The 19,478-nt window shown below is 46.0% G+C and overlaps 1 protein-coding gene across 1 annotated transcript in view; it reads right to left on the bottom strand.

The window, feature by feature from the left end:
- Nucleotides 1-18,220, bottom strand: part of CDH3 (cadherin 3) — a 36,759-nt gene extending 18,539 nt beyond the window's left edge. Inside the window, exons 1-2 of the mRNA XM_015238701.3 lie at nt 17,804-18,220; nt 17,474-17,594 (exon numbers count right to left, since the gene is read on the bottom strand). Of these exons, the coding sequence (XP_015094187.1) occupies nt 17,474-17,594; nt 17,804-17,863 (181 nt within the window). The 5' untranslated portion in view covers nt 17,864-18,220. The remainder of the gene's footprint in view (nt 1-17,473; nt 17,595-17,803) is intronic.
- Nucleotides 18,221-19,478: the final 1,258 nt, after the last annotated feature.

Here is a 19,478-nt window from a genome sequence, read left to right as displayed (position 1 = left end):
TGCCTTCCGCTCCCCAGAGCCCCAGAGCTCACACACAGAGGCAGGCTGGAATGTGTCCGTGAGAAAGAGAAGATCGCTTGGAAACCAGCCCTGCCTCCTTGACGACAACCTCACTGAGGAGTCAGTGAGGTTGTGACAACATGGTCAGCCAGTGGGAGGGGCGGAAAGAGGGAGCTAGGCCTGAGTCAGCTCCAAAGGGTCCCAGAGGCAGGCAGATTCCCAGGGTGATCCTGCCCTTTATCAAGCAGACAGCTTGGTGGTCTCACCTTCTGAGGAATCTTGCTTTGCCTTAGGGCTTACAAGGACCAGGAATGATATGTGGCAAAGTTTAAATCAACTTAATATAGGGCAGAAGTTAAATAATCTGTGGGGCACTCACTCCATGGATTTTTTTAATTCAGCTATGCAAAATGATATTTATTAGTAGAGTTTTAAAATTATCTAGAGAAGTTCTTATGCTATGAAGTAAAACAAAACAAGGAGAATGTAGAAATGCATATATAGTATATTTAACAATCATAGAAAAAAAAGACTGGAAGGAAATGAAGCTTCCCAATGACTGAGGTTACTAGTAACTTATTTTCTCTATTTCTCTGTAGGTCTAAAATGAATGTCTTAACATGAATTGTGTCTCCCGCACAAACTCATATGTTGAAGTCCTAACCCCCAATACCTCAGAATGTGACTGTATTTGGAGAAAGGGCCTTTAAAGAGGTGATTGAACTAAAATGTGGTCATTAATCCAGGATGACTAGTGTCCTTATAAGAACAGAAGGAAATCTGGACAGTTAGAGAGAGAAGACTACAGACACATGGAGAAGACAGCCATTCACAAGCTAAGGAGAGAGGCCTCAAAAGAAACCAAGCCTGCTGACACCTTGACCTGGGACTTCTAGCCTCCAGAATTGTGAGAAAATACATTTGTGTTGTTGGAGCCCGCCAGTCCGTGTTGCTTTGTTACAGTAGCCCTAGCAATCAATACAATAAGCATCAATGTCAACAGTCAGGAATCCCTCCCACAATGAATTACTGTTATTAACAGCTAACATTTGTATACTCTCTTATTTAATCTTCACCAGGCACCCTGTGAAGTAGATTTTAACCCACAGTTTCTAAACTGGGAAAATGAGAGGTTAAACGAATTCACGAAAGTTACATAGCTAGGAAACGGAGGAGCCAGAAGTGGTACCCAGACCTGTCCACAGACTGAGTCATTTTTTCAACGACCATGGTTTTGCTATCTTTCTGATAAACCTGAATTTGTTTTCTCTTCTCCTTCCCACCTCCCATTACCTGTTGTCCTTCTCTATCTACTGAAATAGCAAAAATAGAGTTTTAGAAGCCCAGTGAGGTAGTGTGATATTTGGAGAAAAGTACTAGACTTGGGGGTAATAACAGTACCTCTTTTACAGGTAATTGTGAGTATTCAAGGAAAATAAACGTAAAGGACTGACAAACAGGACGCATTATGGCCGGGTCTGCTGTTAATACTATTAATGGAGACGGGGACACCATTTTTGTGCAGGTACTGGCCTTAACTTGCTGGGTGATTCTGGGTAAGGCACTTGAATTGAATTCTCTGGGCCCCACAATCAATTGTTTGCTGAAGCTTTGAGCCTGTGGTCTGCCTTCCCTTGGTTTGAATGGAGAGAGCTATTAAAGAGTAGTGGGACCAAACACACTTTCTCCTCAATGTAGTAAGAATAAGAAAAGCTTAAAGGGAATACCTAAACTCACAAAATGATCTCGCGTTGCTTCAAGTTGTGTGAAGGAAGCATGCAAAGGTCCCTCAAAGCTCTGTTAGCTGGAAACATCAATATGTTGGTGCCAGATTTGAATTAACTTATTAGGAATTTAGGTTTTCTCATGTGGAAGATGGAAGTTAGACTTCACAGAGTCATCCTGAATATCAAATAAGGTAAAGCTGCAAATCACAAATGTGTAAACTGCAGAAACTTATATTATACAGACTATTATACAACATGAGGAAATGGGGGTTCAGAGGTGAGATGGCTTACCCAACATCATACAGCTTGTGAGTGGAATAAGAACAAGAATCCGGGTTTGGTCATTTTCTAAAGTCAAGCTCTCCAACACAGCATTTATTTAAGAACCAGTGGAGGGTTTCCTATATGCCCAACATTCTTCTGAATATTAGGGATGCATATTCTAGATATTAGGGAAACAAAAATGTCTATTTTCAATTACCTTTTAGTTCTAGGATACTGCCTCCTGTCCAAAATCACCTTTCCTCAGCTATCTACCAAACTGATCAATAAGGATTGATTGTAATAGCAAAAATCCAGACAACCTAAATGTCCATCAACAGGAGATTAACTTTGTGTTATACCATCTATGCAAAAGAACACTATATAGCCATTAAAAAGCTGTAAAAGATAAGGAAGCTCGTATGAATTGATATGGAAATATGTCCGAGACATATTGTTAATTAAAAAAAAAAGATATGGAGCAATGTAGTCTATGTAGCCTACTGCCGGAAAGTGACCCACAAAACTGGGCTTATAGGTGGAGAAGCCTGGAGCCAAAGAAGAGGAATGAGATTTATCACCATGTACCCTTCTGAATGGTGACCCAGATGAATGCATTTGCTATTCAAACACTGATTAAAAAAAAATAAGTCACCTTTCCTATTCTTAAAACAGCCTTTTTCCTAAAGGAAGAACTTCAGCTAGCAGATAAGCCTGTCAGCTATTTCCCTTAATGAGAGGCTCTCAATGAACCCTCTCCTACCAAGTTACCCAGCAGGAGGCTAATGGATTGACTTCCCTATTACTCAGATCCTTAATCCCCCAAACTCTAAAAACTGCCAGGAACCCAGAAACCCTCTTCCTGCTGTCTGCAAAATCTTCCCCCTAGGAATGTACAACACATTTCATTACCCTGTTTCCTGGCACATTTCCACTGTTACACGGTTTCAAACATTTGTAGCACAGTTATCTGGGCCATCCTTCTATTCTTCGAGGGGACAGTGCCAACAATCAAGAAGTCAACAGTCGTGTACTCCATGTGTACGTGCCTCTCACTCAGGCTGCATGTTCCGGCTGCACCAGAGGGCCCGGCCCCATCAGTTCTCACCCACATTCATTTAGATGCAGAATACAATCAAGGAGCATGAGTCAGGCAGGTAGAAACAAGCTTCAAAGACCCACTCTGCCTGAGACACCCAGCTAAGTGTTTTCCTACCCAATGCCTCAAAAAATAGCCTGCAAGGTAGATATTAACTCCCCTATTCTAACAACTCAGGAAACAAGAGGCTGCCCTAGGGCTGAAGTGCCTCAGGAAGCAGCTTCAGAGAGGAAAGCAAAGTATACGAGGCCCACAGCTAGGAAGTAGCATGACCAGATTTCAAATCCTAAAGGCAGAGGCAGGTAAGTGATGAAGAACATGGGATTGGGAGTCCAAAAGATTTGGATTCAAATCCATGTTGTGTGAATATAAGGAGGCTGTATTCTCATCTGGAAAATGGAAATAATAATTCTTATGTCATAAGATTACTTGGGAGGATTAAATGGGATGATGTCTGCACCTGGCCCAGAGTAAGTCTTCAATAAAATGTACATTTAGCTTACTCACAATTGACCTAGGTTTCTAACTCCAAGTCCAGGCCTCTGTCTACACTGTAGAGAAACCATCTCTCAAAGTGGGTACAGGGTTAACTACAGCCATGTGCTTTTCCTGCAGGCTGAAGCTCCAAAGGGAGAAGGAGATACACAGGACCAAAGAGTGTAATAGGGACCTGACTCAGTCTGCATTTGGAAAGGACTGTTTCATAGGGATGCTTCCATGATTTACTGGGAAAGACAGAGGATGAAGAACTCACAGACAAGCTGATCTGCCCAGGGAAACTTGCTGAGGCACCTGTAGAAACATGAGCAGCTTTCTCTGCAAGCCATGAGTCAAAGAGAGGCTGGTAAACAGTAAGCCCTGGGGCAGATCATTACAACTTCCTCCCAGATGCTTCCTGGCACCACTAGCTTGTATCACTGGTTTCCAAATGAAACTGATCCAAAACCCCAGGTCTCACCATCACTCATTCCCCTTCTACCCTGCCTTCTCACAGCTAGCGAAGTAAGCTGATTCCTGTTCCTGCAGCCTAGCTCCACAAGGCCACAAATCTCGACCAAGACATGGAGGCAAGAAAGGGCTTGCATCAGACTCTTTCAGGGGCGAGTTGGTGAGCACTGATGAGCACATGGGGCAGCATTTCAGATCTTAAGGCTGGAAAACAAGAACTAAACACAGCTCATACTTCCACACCCAACTGGGACCTTAAAGTCATCTGACTGCTTTGGACTCAGTTTCTCCCATAGAGATTCTGAATCACAAAGTCAACATACCTGATGAAGAGGTACCAATTTAAATTGACAGCTTTCAGCACTGAGTCCAAACATACAATTCCTAGAATATTGTTGGGAAAGAGTTAGTAACGCAAGACTGCTTCTAGAGAAATATTAAAACAAACAACAACAAAAAAATCAGAGCTCTGTGTATCTGCACTAGACACAAAGAGCCAGTGAAACCAGAAGTCTGTGGCCTGTGCTCAAAGCTCCTCTCTAAAGACCATCCTGCCAAGTCTGGCCTCAGACCCTGAACTGGTGCCACGATAAAACTTGGGCAAGAAGGGTCAAGTCCCTAGAGTACTAGAGATGTCGCAAAAAGAAAGCTTTTTAAATAGACTTGTAAGAACTGACGGATACTCGGCTGAGAACTCATTCCAGCCTTTAGGTTAGAATTGCCTAGATACCTCCAAACTCTTAGGGAAACACCTTCGAAGGTCATGAGCTTGTCTTCTCAGCCATGACACAGAGGTGCTATGTAGTCTTGATGTCCAACCTTACTCAATGTTCTGGCAAAACAAAACCACTCATTTCTCTGGGGCTGAATGTCCTTCAAGTCATCAATCTTGGACAGTTCCACTACTGATCTTTGGGGCATTCTGATGAGAAGAGTAACATCAGTTTGAAAATGTTATGGCGAAAAGGCATCTTACTGGGGAATGGGGGAGAAACTGTCAAAGATATTTCCATTCTACCTTGGTTTAGGGACACATCTAGCTCATAAAACAAATGTATCCTTGTAGCTGTCACTACCTTCTGTTAAGGGATTGGGAAGAGAAGGTGCAGCAGGAAAGTATACGGAATTACCTTGAAAGAACATTCTGGCATTTTCCTGAGTAAAACCAGTTGTAGGAAAAAGTTCACTTACTAAGAAATAAAAATTAAAAGGACAAGTGTTGTGAAATACTTGGGAAACGGATGTTGCTATAAACTGTTAGGGGGTGGGGGATGTAAACTGGCACAAATCTTTTTGGTAATTAAGCCTCAAATAAGCCCTTTGACCCAGGAACTGTGCCAGGAAATCATCCAAGATGTGACAAAACCATACCTGCACAGACATTCATGACTGTTGCTTAGAGTTAAAACAAAGTCTCAACAACTTAACTTGCAACAGAATACTTAATTATATGTGCTATAGTCACTCCAATGTCTCATCTATGGCCTTAAACGCCATAAAAAAAAAAACCTATCAAGGAGAAACAGTGCTCAGCTTAGGGAAAAAACCAGGTCACAAAACAGCCATTTATAGTTTACAGCCTGAGCCTGACAATTATAACATAAAATATTAATATTTTTATACTCATTAAAAAAAAGGTGAGGGGTGGAGCTGAGCCTTGGCACCAGGAAGGCAGACAAGCTCTCTCCAGAACCAATGACTTTTCAGGTCAAAGAAGTTCAAGATGGTGGAAGATGAGCAGAGTCTGATCCAAGGAGGACAATGGACAGAGGCCACAAAGCACGCTGGGGTGTGGGGCACAAAGAGCCTGTGAAGCATGCTGGGACCCCAAGGGGCTCAAGGCCATTTGACACGGGAGCCACTGGATGGCATGTCGGGAGATAAAGTGCCTAGCGTCAGGTCCGTGTGCCCAGCCACAGCCATCTGGTGCCCTCAAAGGAGCCAGGCTCTGATTACTAAATGCTGAGAGCAGCACAGGGGACCCTCCGCCATGGAAGTGTTCATGATGATTTGTCACCACAAGATCACCATCTTCAGGGACACTAAGGAGACAAGCACAGTGCTGAAGCGCTTGGTGAAAGGCATTCTCAAGTGGCCGCCAGCACAAGAAGCAGCTTTACAAAGACAATTACCTCCTGGACAAGAGAATGACCCCTGGAGAGTGTAGCCACACCTGGCAGACACCCCCATCTACCACCGTTCACCCTAGACCTGGATCTTCCTGCAGATGGGGCCGATGGGGTGTCTGAGGCCCTCAGCCTGTAGCCCTTCTCCTACTCACCGAAGAAGATGAAGCTGGATTGTTAGGGAAGCAGGGCAGGAGGGCGAGCTGTCGGGCAGTGAAGCAATGGGACTTGGGCCCTCTCCCTCAGATCAGACATCTTCAAGGAAGGCTTGGTTAGGGAAGTGGACCCAGAAGATCAATTGAAAATGTTCATTTGAAATGAAACAACTAAGGTCCTTTATGGGTGGCGGAACTCCATTCTGCTTATCTTCCAGTTTTTCTATAGTAAGCATGTATTTGATTTGCAATCAGAAAGAGATGTGACTTTTTATCCCCTCTGACTAGTAATGTTATGTGGCAACCCCACATTGTTCAGGAGAAGGCAGTTCTTTCTGAGAGCTTTGTCTCTCTGCAGAAAGCTCTTTGAAAAGAGCCACATCACTCAGATTGTTTCTTATCCTTGGGAGCTGGGTCCTCCCTTATAATCCCCAGAGAGAAACCCAAGCTGGGCTATACTCCACAGCACTCTGGGAGTTTGGAACGTGGCTGACTCAAAGCTCAGTATGATGTGTGCTGTCTTGCTCACTGATTCCCACCCTTAAGGATCAGAACAGAGATTCAGTGATCAACCTGGGACATCTGGGAAGGCAATAAAGGGTCTGGTGGGTAAAGTGCTGCACACTGGCCCTGTGGCCTTGGGCAAGTCACTTCATATTTAAGTTGTTTAACAGTAAGCACTCAACAAATATAAAGCCCTATTAATTTCCAGTCTCTAAAATAGGAACACACATGTACACACAGACTCTAGTTAGGACCAAATAAGATGTATTGTGCTTTTAAAAGCACAATTAAGTATTTAAATACAGGGATGATGAATTAAAGAGCAAAACAAAAGGACAAGAAGGTGAAGGTCATTCAGAATCCTGATGTAAGCAGAAAATTAAGGGGAAAAAAAAAAGGATCAACTGCTACAGAGGAAAGAATTGAAGGCAAGTTAAATTCAAAATGCCATGCTTTTATTCACATCTCACCAGCTCATTACTTTCTTTTAGATCCTAAGAGATACATTTAGCTCTCCACGATGGCCTTCATGATATCACAGAGCAACGGTTCCCAAATGTTAGTGATAAAATCACCTGGAGAACTTTTTAAAAATCCAGATTCCCTACTTCCAGCCCACCTATCACTTCTACTGAAACAGTTTCTGGAAATCGATCTAGAGAAGGTAGTTTTCTTGTTTTTTAAAGATCTTGATTCTCACATTTATTTCTTGTAAGCAGGTAAAATGGTACTGTTTTTGCAGGGTACTTCAGAATATGTATTAAAATTTCAAATGTCCAGATCCTTCCTCTGACCTGTTCAGTATCTCCCCCTGGATGCTTTAAAGGCATTTAAAATCATTATGTCAAAAACCAAATCCATGATCTTCTTTACTCTTGGCCTAAATATGGTCCTTTCCCAACATCTCTCCCCTAGGGAATGGCAAATCAAGCACTCAGCTACACAAAATCAAAATCTGGGGCTCCGAACTAGCCTAGAGCCTGGATCTAGAGCACCCAAACTCAAATTTTGGTTCCACTGACTGACTTTGGGCAAGTATGTTTCCTTCCCTATAAAATGGGAATGATGCCAGTAATATCTACCTCAGGGAAAAGAGTAAGTATTTAGCAAAGTGCCTAGCACATGGTTTTCTAGCATTCCTTCCCTGACCATTTCTCCCTCAGACTCCCCTTCTGAGTCAGTCACCAAGACTCATGTCTCTCCATCTCTATCTCCCCTTAGTACTTACTTCATCACCTTTAGCCTACATGAGTGCAAAACTCTCCATTTGAAAAAAAAAAAAGGAGCTTTTAAAAAAGCAACAGATGACAGGTACTGCAGCAATGTCTGAATTTAAGAAAAAACCCATAAGCCCTTCTTCGAAAATAAGATCAGAAATGAGTATTCTCTTTAAAAATGGAAATCGACTTTTATTCATCAAGATGCTTGCTAACTAGATTCTGAAATCTAAAGAAAAACTTGAAAAAAAGATTCATTTTTGCTTTAACTGAATGTCACATTCTCAAGATTTCAACACCCAAGGAAAATAACACAAGTGCTAACACATTTGATAGTTTACTTCTGAGTTATGCAATTTAAATTTTTAAAATTTTAAATTTCAAATGTTTTTGAAAATTCAGATTAATTAAGTCTTAAAACAATGGTTAGTGTGAAAGCTAATGATTTTTAAATAGTATAGTAACTTTTTTAAGCTAACTGCAAAGCATGTCTTAATGTATTATTCAAACATAAACATTTTTTTTTTCAAACATAAACAGTTAATTTATCTGAATGGGGTTAAGAGGAACAGTTCATTCAGTCATCTTTCTACAGCAGTCTTTCCTAATAAGGTGATTCCTGATAGCTGGATTTCTAAAATCCAAACACTTCACAATTTTTACACTAACTCCTCCCCACTTCCACATCTGTAAAAGATAAAAGTAGGGGGTCAGCTAAATAAATCATGGTATATCTACCATGTAGAAGACTATGGAGCTGTTAAAAACAAGACAGATGTGTACTTACTCGTCTGGAAAGATGCCTGTGATTTAGTAAGTTAAAAAAACAAGCTGCAGAATAATGTTTGTATGCATGATACAATCCAATCCCTGTTTGAAAAATTCCTCTGTGCATACATAAGTTCTTTGTAAAGAAAAAGATCTACAAGGATTCACATTAAACTATTAACTGTGCTTATCCTGAGAGAGTAGATGAGAAAGAGAACTTTTATGTGTTTATTTCTGATTTGCTTCTCTTGAGAGGCAGTGGCGTTCAGTGGTTAAAGCTCGGGTTGTTTAGATTTGAATCCAAGCTTTGCTATTTACTACTTGCCTGATCTTGGGCAAGTTACTTAACCTCTCTGGCCTCAGTTTCCCCATCCGTAGTATGGGGATAGTAATAGTACCTACTTCAAGGGATATAATAGTGATTAAACAAGCTAATACTTATAAAATGCTAAGAGCTGTACGTGTCACACAGTACATGCTGCTATTTTATTGAATAACATTGTCTTTACAGTGAATATATATTCATGTATTAATGTGAAATCCCAACCAACCAGCCCAACTCTACATAAACTATATAAAATACTATCATATATCATACATAATATCATATATACTCTTCATATAGAGGGGAGTGATAGAAATAAAAAGCTCCCTAGGCAATTCTGATAGTCAGCCAAGCTAGCAAAGTACTGACTCAGAGGCCAAAGGCAGGGGTAAACCAGCTGGAGAATGCAGAAGAATTCTGGAAGCGGAAAAGGACCATAAAAGACAAGAAAATAGCAGGTCTTGAAGCCCTGGTGGGAAGCCTGGGCTGAAGCTGACTCCACAAGGAGAGGGCAGGGTGGGGCCTGGCATCTTGTTCTGGCTTGTGTGTGGGGAGCCCACAAGGAGCTGTCTTTTCTTTCTGCCTGAAGCTACAACAAGATAGGGCTTGTTGTGAGAAGGCAGTTGGCCTTAAGCAAGACACCAAGGATGGTAGCTGAGCCCTCCAGCCCTGCCCTCTAACTGACCTACCCTCCCCTGACCCCTATGTCCAGGACCACTGAGGTTAGCGCCTCAAGGCAGAGGAGCTGGGACCAGAGTAACTTACCTCAGACCTAGAACCCTATTTTCCTTTTTCTGTGCCCAGATGCACACCGTCAGGCCTGTCCCCACTGCTGGGTTTGATAGGAGTCTGAAGAACGTCTGAATGGACCTGGACCGTGGGATGGGGGACTGTGGAGAATACACTGTGGTTCCCAAATTTAGGGGAGGCCTCTTCTCAGAAAAACACACATGCACACAATTAATTGCAGGGGAGCAATGACTTCTTAAAGTTAATGTGAGACCCTGAGGTTAGAATCTACTGCTAGTTTTCAACACAGGTTTGAGTTTTCCTGATAAGAGAGAGAATTTCCCACTAATCTTATGTGCCCTTACACAAGCAAAAATGAGGTTACTGAGCTTGAGGAGGAAGAGGAAAGCCTGGGATGGTGCCTGCCCAGCTCCAAACCCCCATCTAGCCCTTGAGATGCCTCAGAGTCCTGGGGGAGAACAGCTCTCTCCTCCCTCAGGTTCTGTGCAGCCCAGAGAGGCTCTCAGCAGGGGGAAGCAGCCACCAGCCCTCCCACCTCCTGGCTATGTGGCCCTCTCCTCAGATAACAGTGACAGAGCTGTGAGCTCAGAGATGGGTTAAAGGGAGAAAGGAAAGTGTTCCTTTGCCTTTCTTCCCCAGGATGCGGCATTTTGGCGCACTGAGCAAGCAGCAGGATCCCAGTACCCTGAAGTTCCTCGGGACCACAGCAGCTGCAGCCTGGAGGGGATTTTGTCCACTTGAGGAATTTGCAGACTACTGATGCTCTAGGTAACCCGTCACCACACGGGTGCTCAAATTTGACTGGGAGAGGAGGAGAGGGGCAGAGTCTACCAAGCTCCTCCACTCAGAGCAGGCTGGGGGTGGGGGGCTTGATGCTGGGAGAAGATGGGGGTGGGGTGAGGAGAGGAAGAGGATGAACAGCCAGAAGTAGATTCTCTGTGAGAACTGACAGTGAGAGCCCTGTCAGCTATTGGGCCTGAGACCTGAACCCTCCCACGTGCTAAAAGGGAGGCTGGGGTCCTGGACAGAGTGTCCCCTCCTCGACCCTCCCCCACCACTCCGGATCCTGGTGATTAACAGAGGCCTGCGGAGGGAACAGGAATTCAAAGGTCTTGGGTCAGATGTTAACTATTTCCAATCTTCCTCCAGCTTGGCTGGGGCCAGACGACCCACAACCTCTTTCCTTCTCCCAGCCTGACTCCCAAAGTACCTCACACGTAGGAATCTAACCTGGATTCAAGTTCTAACTTCACAATTTACTAGCTGGGTGACCTTGGATAGGTTACAAAGTTACAAGCCTAGGCTTCCATACAGTTAAATGGGGCCAATTCCACACTCATGGGGCTTTTAGGAGGATTAAAGGGCTTATTACATAAAGTACAGAATGTAGTTTCTGGAACTCAGTAAGCCCTCAGTGAATGTGTTTTTGTTGCTGTTGTTGTTGTTTTGTTTTGTTTTGTTTGAAAGCCCTCCCTTTCTGGCCCTGCTGCCTGGTAATGCCAGGTAACTAAGTGAAATGAGGGGAAATGTTTGGCTGAGGATGACCAGGTCTGGGTCTGGGAAAAGTCCAGAAAGGCAGTTGAGAAGGGATGCTGGAGGTGGGCCCAGGATCCTGGATCCAGAGGAGACTTCAGAGACACTGGCCTCCATGAGGGCACAGCTGGAGCTCCAGCCCCATCTCCTGCAAACACCACGCTGCCTCTGTTCTGCAGGGAGAGATGTTCTAGGCTGGATTGGACCCTGCCTACCTCTCCTTTTGTTGCTCTCCACCTTACACTCCATGGTCCAGCCAGATTAAAGGTTTTTAAGTTCCTGGACCCCAAAAGGTCTTCAAGTTCCTGGACCCCATAGGCTGCTCCTTTGCCAGGAACCCTCCCTGCCACCCCTCATGCGCCAACCCCTTCCCTAACTCTTCCTCAGCCTCTGACTTGGACATCACTTCCTCCATGTGCCCCCCTCCCACCCCAGAACATGTCAGCAGCCCTTGGTATGTGACTATATTTTCCTTCCCCTACCTCCCTCTAGATTACATTTATATATTACTTGTTTTTGTCTGTCTCCCTCCACTAGCAGGTAAATGGCCCACAAAGCCTGGGTTTTGTGCATGTTCTGCTCAATGATGTATTTGCAGCACCTAGAACACAACCTGGCATTTAGTAGGTGCTCAGTAAATACTTGCTGAATGAAGGATTCACTATTAAAATTGCCTGGTGACTGATTTGCTTCCTCCTGTGATCAAGGAGGTTAAGGAACTGTGGACCTTGCTTGCCTCTGAATTTAGAGCCCCCAGTAGGTACTCAGACATTTGTTGGCTAAATGACCAGTCAGCTTGGCCTTGGGTCTGCGTCTCAGACACCTCACTGCCTCTATAATGAGGGAGGAGCTGGACTCGACCACCCTGGCCATGTTAGTAGGCTGCTGCCCACCCTGCCCAGGATAAACTTCTCTACCCAGGAAGAAGTTCTCACTTGAGAAATTCAGGGCCCTTTTCAGATTCCCCTTCTACTATGAGGAGAGTAACAAGCAATAGCTTAAGGACAAATAAAGGGAAGTGACTTCTCCCCAAGACAAAGGACGTGACCAAGTACATGATAAAGAACTGCTGTCTGTTATTGGTACAGGGCCAGGTGAGAAGTTAGAGTCCAGAAGGGATGCCAATGAGGAGACTGTTGGGAGATGGGGATGGTAGAATCCAGAAGAGACTCAGCTACTTCAAGACGGAGAAAAGCTGACTTCTCAGTACTCGGCCACAGGACTGAGATCCTCAGTTAACCCAGCACCGACGCTCCCAGGTATGTACCTGACTGATCCAAGTTTACAGTTTTGCTTGAACAATGGTGTTTATGGCAGCACTAGCTGTAATGGCCAAAAAATGGAAACTCCTCAAATGTCTGTCAACAGTAGAACCATGGATGGTCATGTGAGGAATACTGTAGAATGAGAATCAACCCCAACTACATCCAGAACTGGGCCAGAGTCTCACGAGGTGCAGTTAAAGGAGCCAGAGCCAAGAGGATATTCTCTATGATTCTTACACACGAAGTTCAAATACAGGCGAACCAACCTATGGTATCTGAAGTCAGGAGAGTGGTTTTCTTGGGGGAGGATAGAGCTGGGGAGGGAAGTGGCATCTGAGGTGCTGATAATGCTGTTTTCTGACATGTGTGCTGGGTACATGGATGTTGTAAGTTTGTGATGTTCACTGAGCCGTACACTTATCATCCGGGCACTTTCTTCCACATGTTACTCTTCAATAACAGTGGTTCTTTCAGTGGAGACTGTTCAGCCTCAGGACTGAAGCCTCAGATGATTTGCGGAGGGAGGCCCTTCTCTCTCCCCTTCACCATCATCCTCCAAATACTTGGCAGAGCTATCGTTTCCAGCCCTAGAAACCCATTGCTCATTGTTAGCAGTGCCTTCCTCACGCTGCAGGGAGCCCTCACCTCCCTGCATGGGTAACCTAGGAACACAGCGCCACGTGAGGAGGTGAGAAGGGAGACTAGAGGTTTGAGACCTGCTCCCCAGGCACCAGCTAACAGCAGTGTATTTCAGGCTACTCAGCTGCTGAGCCAGGAAGGCAGCCAGGCGGGCTGGAAACCCCAGTTCCCAGATATTCATTCCTCAGAGGCAGATTTATGGGGTACCATAGAATCCTCCTGGGTGCAAATCCTGCCCTTACTGCTGACTGCCCCAGTGACCTGACGCCAAGTTCATTATTCCCATTTTACAGCTGAGGGGAAGTTACCACCACCTGCTTGGCAAGGCACTCATATGCATAAAAAATAATATTAGACAGTCAGCTCTCCCAGTACAGGGTGTTAGTTTTGTTCCTTGTTTTAGAACAGTGACTAATACATGCAGATGCTAAATACATGTTTCTTGGAAGAATAAAATGTAAATAGAAGGCATAGCCTAGAATGGGAGCTTCAAAACAAAAGGCAATTTTTACACAAAATAAGCAAAATCATCTTGAAGTTAACTCATGCTCAGTCAGATTTATTACTGAACTTTGAAGTTTCCTAACCAAAGCTAATGAGGGTTAGCTTTAATCTTACCCAAACGCTGACTAAGGGTGAGCTGAACTGCTGAGGGGCCATAATGAAGTACTGGATTTCTTTCACTGTAATTAAGCTGCTTCTCTTAACTGCCCTCCATGAAGCATGTATGCACCACTTTAGGTCACTCATTTTAAAAAAAATTTGTTTTAACTGAAGTATAGTTGATCATCAATGTTGTGTTAGTTTCTGGTGTGCAGCAAAGTGATTCAACTATACATATATATATTCTTTTTCAGATTCTTTTTCATTATAGGTTATCACAAGCTATTGAATACACTCCATGTGCTATATACCGTAGGACCTTGCTGTTTATCTACTTTATATAAAGTAGTGTCTATCTGCTAATCCCAAACTTTTCACTTATCCCTCCCCTCCTTTCCTCTTTGGTAACTATAAGTTTGTTTTCTAAGTCTGTGAGTCTGTTTTGTACATAAATTCACATGTATAATTTTTATAGATTCTACTCATAAGTGATATCACATGGTATTTGTCTTTCTCTGTCTGTAGGTCCCTCACTTTTAATCACTGCACTAATACCATGCAAGCCCCTCCTCCCACCTCTCCTTCATCTCTGCTTCTAGACCACACTTGAGGGAAGGTGAACACCAGACTGTGGGGTTCGGGTGGGGGAACACTCCTGCTCTACCTCCTTCCAGATTAACCTCTCACTCTCAATCTAGGTGAGCATGGCTTCACTTGACTGAAGCCCCCATCACTAGGACACTTACAGACTGTATTTAAGGTGGTTTCCTCTGGAGGAATGTTTCTGAAAACCCCTACAATGAAAAGGAATAAATGACTAAGTGCCCTTGGGGAAGGGGGTTGCTGTTGATGGGATCTGGTGCTCCAACAATCCACTTTTTCATTACATCCACCTCCCACTTTCTGATAGTAAAAAATGCCAGGGAACTTGGGAATCAGAAGCTTCAAGTCCCAGCTGGTCACTGCAGTGATGACTTCGGTGAAGCCACAACCACTTAGGTTTCATCTGTAAAATAGGCAGAACTTTACAAGATTGTCTCAATTCACACAAATACCTACTGGGCACCCTATTAAGTACCAGATCCGGGACATAAACCTGGAGGTAAAAGTCCTATCTATGACCCTCAAGAGTTTAGCCTAGGGAACCGAATCCATTGAGCTGTTTCTGTATTTCTCCACCTCTAAAACCTCCAGCAGAGCAAGGCTACACAAGGTTTCTGAAGTCCCAACTCTGGGATTAAGAGATCAAGTTGTTTAAATGTACCTCACCAGCTTCAAGAGAATGTCAGGAGGATAAAGCAAGCTCAGAGCTGTGCAAATGCTTTGAAGAAGAAAGTGCACCTACAAACAAGGTATTAATTATATCAGATAATTTCTTTGAGCTCAACTTTATAGACACCTGTGATATTCATAACCCAGGGGTGAACAACAGGGGCAACTGTTCCTTAGCTATATAGAAACTGTTGTCTGCTTGGCCAAACTTGGGAGCATGTATGTACCCTCAGGATAACCCTTTCAACATGGCTGGATCCAGGCTGGGGTTCCTGTGTATTGAGGATAGGGAGCTGGGGTGAAGCTAGGGAGATAGAAAGATGTCAGCTGCTGAGGACTAAGGAGAGAAATACCAATATTTTTTGCTGGGGAGTCCCAATTTATGGGGACCAACTGGGCCCAGAAACTTGCTTCCACTTTAAGAAGTGGCAGCCCATTTCACAGGAAGACTGCTCTAAGAACTTGGCATGTTGCAGGTTAGCCAAGCACATTAACCCACCTTTTATTTTATAACCCAGGTGTGCTCCTGGCATGAACCCACCATTTTCACAACCATAAACCAGACATCCGAGAAAGTGGAATTTTCTCAAAAGGTTTAAAATGCCTGACATCACCGAGAAGCACCTGCCAACCAGACCATGAAATCGAAAACCTGATCACCGCTTCCCTCCAACAACCTCAAGCTTAGTGAAGTGACAGTTAATCTGATATTTCTTGCCTTAGTAAGAAAGATAAGGCACAGACAACACTCAAAGCCATAGCCTGTTCTCCCAGACTGTAGTCAGAGAACTTGACAATGATGGGGAGGGGTACAGATTTGGCAGAAGTCTGATTAGCAATAAAGCTTCCTCAGGGAGCCGGAATTGGATTTGGGGCCATGCCCAAGTTAACATTTTTACAGGTTGGCTGAGTTGCAGTTTGTTAGCCAGTCAGTAATAAACCCATGTGCAAGAACTTAAAGTTTATGAGGCATGGCCTCCTAATGCCTCTCCTCGGCTCCCTACTGCCAAGAGTTTAAGGAGCTTGGCCTAGCCTGGGTGTTAATTGTTTTGTCAATCTGCAGAGTTATTTAGGGGAAAAAAGAAGGAAAAAAAATCCTTCCACAGACTCAAGGCCCCCAATCCTCTTTTGGAGAAACAAAGCAGAGCCATTCTGTACCCTAGGCAGTGCACCCCCACATTCAAGCTGTGGGAATTTGTACCTGGGGTGAGGAGTATGCTGGTGGAAACATTAGAAAAATGCTAGGTAGCATCCAGTTTTTTAATTGTTTTGAAATTTTAAAACTGTAGATCCCCTGCCCAGGAGAATGGATACACAAGTTTTTAAACAATTTCACAGGTTAAACACCTTCTGGAACCCCACCCAAGAATCCTGGGTTACACCTCTGTTTAAGAACTTGGGTTTGATCCAGTGGAGGAACCCCCACTCTCCTGGATGGAGGGAAAAAGGCCCCCATCAGCCGGCAGCTGCCAGGGTCTCATAATACACTGGGTGTCGGCACCAAAGTGACCCCGCCCCCACTTAAAGTTTTTAAACTTTAAGAAGGGGAGAACAAGTAATTGAGAGATCAACAATGTGCTTTGATCCCCCATCCACCGCCCTTGCAGCTCAAGACATTCTGGCTTCTGGACTCCCGCTCCCCCAAGTGCCCTAACATTCCAGTCCCAAGACACTGGGGTGCAGAGGTGTCCCCAGTGCGTGGTGGCCCCAGCCCAGGTGTGCCAGGCCGTTTCCAGGCAGGCTGCAGGGGCACAGGCCCTCCGGGAAGGGCAGGGTTAAGAGTGCATTCCAGCTGCCGGGGAAGAAGGGGGGCGGAGGAGGGGAGCGAGAAGAAGAGAAACAGACCCGGTCTGTCTGTCGGAGACACAAAGCACGGTACACAAAGGGGGCCCGAGAGGGGCGAAGGGGGCTGCCCCGGGCACGGCTCATCCCCACACCTGCGCGGGGGCTGGGGGAGGAATGTGGAAGGCGCATTCCTCTGTTGGGGCCAGCGGAGGAGAGCCTCCCACCTCCGAGCTGGGTGAGGCGCTCAGCAGCCCTGCACCCCGAAGGAGGGGGTCAAGGTAAGCCGCCGCAGCGGGGCAAGGTGGGGCTGGACGTCAGAGGGCGCCAAGTTCTCCGGCCTTTTGCGTCAGCCGCCGCCCCCATCCCAACACCCGGGATGCTTTCTGTGCCTCCCCCGTATCTGAGGCGGCGTCCGAAGTCCCCTGCCCCAGTCCAGGCACCCCAGGTGCAGCCCCCGCCCCGCGGTTCCACAAAGCGGGCTCCCCGGAAGTCTTACCTTTCCCTGGTGCCTGGCCCGGCTCCAGCTCCGCGCCTCGAGCCTCCAAGGTCACTTCAGCTTCCTCGAAGCCTGCCCGGCATGGCTCCGAGGCCGCGCACGGCAGCCAGCAAACCTGCGTCTGAGAGTAGAGGGGAAAAGAGAGAGGCTGGGTCATAGGCATGCCTGGCCCTGCACACCCACTCTGGGGAGTCCTCACAGGCTTTTCTGGACTACATTGACCCTCAAGGAGCCCAGCCCCAAGCTCTCCCCGACGCCACTGACGCGTGCGGACCCCGCCCGCCCTCCGAGGAGCGTCCCGGCCCGGGTCAGGGGAAGGTAGTTAAGTACCTGGAGTAGGAGGAAGAGGCGGAGGAGGAGGGACGCGAGAGGCCCACTAGGGAGCCCCATGGCTGGAGAGAGAAGGGTGAAAAGTTGCCGCGACGGCAGGATAGTGCTCCGCTAAGCTCAGCACGCTTCTTTGAGCATCGCGGCTCGCGGGAGCAAGCGGGAGGGGGGCCAGGTGAGCGCAGGTAGGTGCTGATTGGTCCAGCGCCACAAGATCCCGCCCCCTCGCAGGTGGGGCTGCAGCTGGCGCGGTGGAGACAACGCCGAACCTCTCCACCCCTGCACTATCCTCCCCGGTGTCCTCCTGCGTTCTCTCTGCTTTTCTGGAGCTGCTCACGGCAGGGACCCAGGCCCTGTCTCGCAGACTCTGTTCAAGGGGGAAAAAAACCCCCATCCACTCCTCAGCCTCCGCAGTATGTGAAGAAAAATGTTTCTGTGCCTTGCGGCTGCAGTGGAAAAAAAAGTGGAGACGCATCTGAACCCGACTGGAAACAGAGGCGCCCCATTCATGCTACCCCGAGGCACTCAGTTATCCAAAGCTTTGATGGAGGCTGGGTGTGTCTGACCCACACTCGGCTACAGCGGGGGCTGGCTCCTGCCTCATTCCCCACCTCCCATGTCAGCCTGCTCCCAGGACTCCGAGGGTTTAAAAATGGCAGAGAGGTCCTGAGGGACCGTGTTACAGAATCTGCTACAACTTGCGGAAGACTCATTACTTCCCTGGCACAGCCAAAGAAATGGAGGCTGAGAGAGAAGGTTCCAGGACTTGGAAGCAGTGGTGACACCAAAAGGTGTGAGGTAGAGGGGTGGTTATTAGCTTCATCATTTCCAGCAAACCGCGCCCCTACCCCCGTTAAGATATAAGTAATTAACAATTTCTCAACTTTACGTAAAATGTAAGTGAAGGCATTTTAAAAATCGAGACTGTTTTTACTGGTCTTAAATACGAAATATAATCTAAGTAAAAACTGCTTGCTGTGCGAAGCAGCCTTCCAGTGAGCTTCCTTTTGAAATAGCCCTTCAACATCCTTCCTGGGAGACATGCAGCAGAGACGGGATTCATAACCCTTCTTTAGGCCTTAAGTGCTTTCCTCCTTGCAGCACTTCAAGGGGCCCTGGGCACTGAAACGGTCCTGAGACTCCACCCTGCACGTCTACCTGCACGTGCTCTTCCCACTGAGCTGAACTTTCCTGGCCAGTGCCAACCTCCTGTTCCCTGAGGCCTCCCCACCTTCCCTCGCTGCCTTGAGAATTCCAGGCTGACTCCTCATCCCTTTCCTTCTTCCTCCCCATTCCAGATTTAGGGGTTTGAAGAGGAGACTGGAGTCTCTAATTATAGATTCTTTGGCCCTCGAGGGCTAACCTGTTAGCCTGTGGCTAAGAGGAGTACGGTTTGTGTTGAGACTGTGAGATCCTCTTTCTAGCAGAGCTTGGGCTCTGGGACCGCATGGCATGCGTTCAAACCCGGATTCCACCAGTTATTAGCGCCACGGCTTTAGGTAGTGAAATAACCCCTCTGAGCCTCAGTTTTGCATGAGTCAAGTGGGGCTATTATGATGTCTGCCCTCTAAAGTACTAGGATTGAATGAATTAATACATGCAGGCGAGGATTAAATTGATTAACACGTTTAAAACGCTAAACTCAGCACTTGGCACAAAGGAGGTGCCCAAATGTTGC

Source organism: Vicugna pacos, chromosome 9 (assembly GCF_048564905.1).
Source record: "Vicugna pacos chromosome 9, VicPac4, whole genome shotgun sequence".
NCBI classification, from domain to species: Eukaryota; Metazoa; Chordata; class Mammalia; order Artiodactyla; family Camelidae; genus Vicugna; species Vicugna pacos.
Note: the sequence above shows the minus strand (reverse complement) of the source record. Positions and strands in the feature narration are given on the sequence as shown.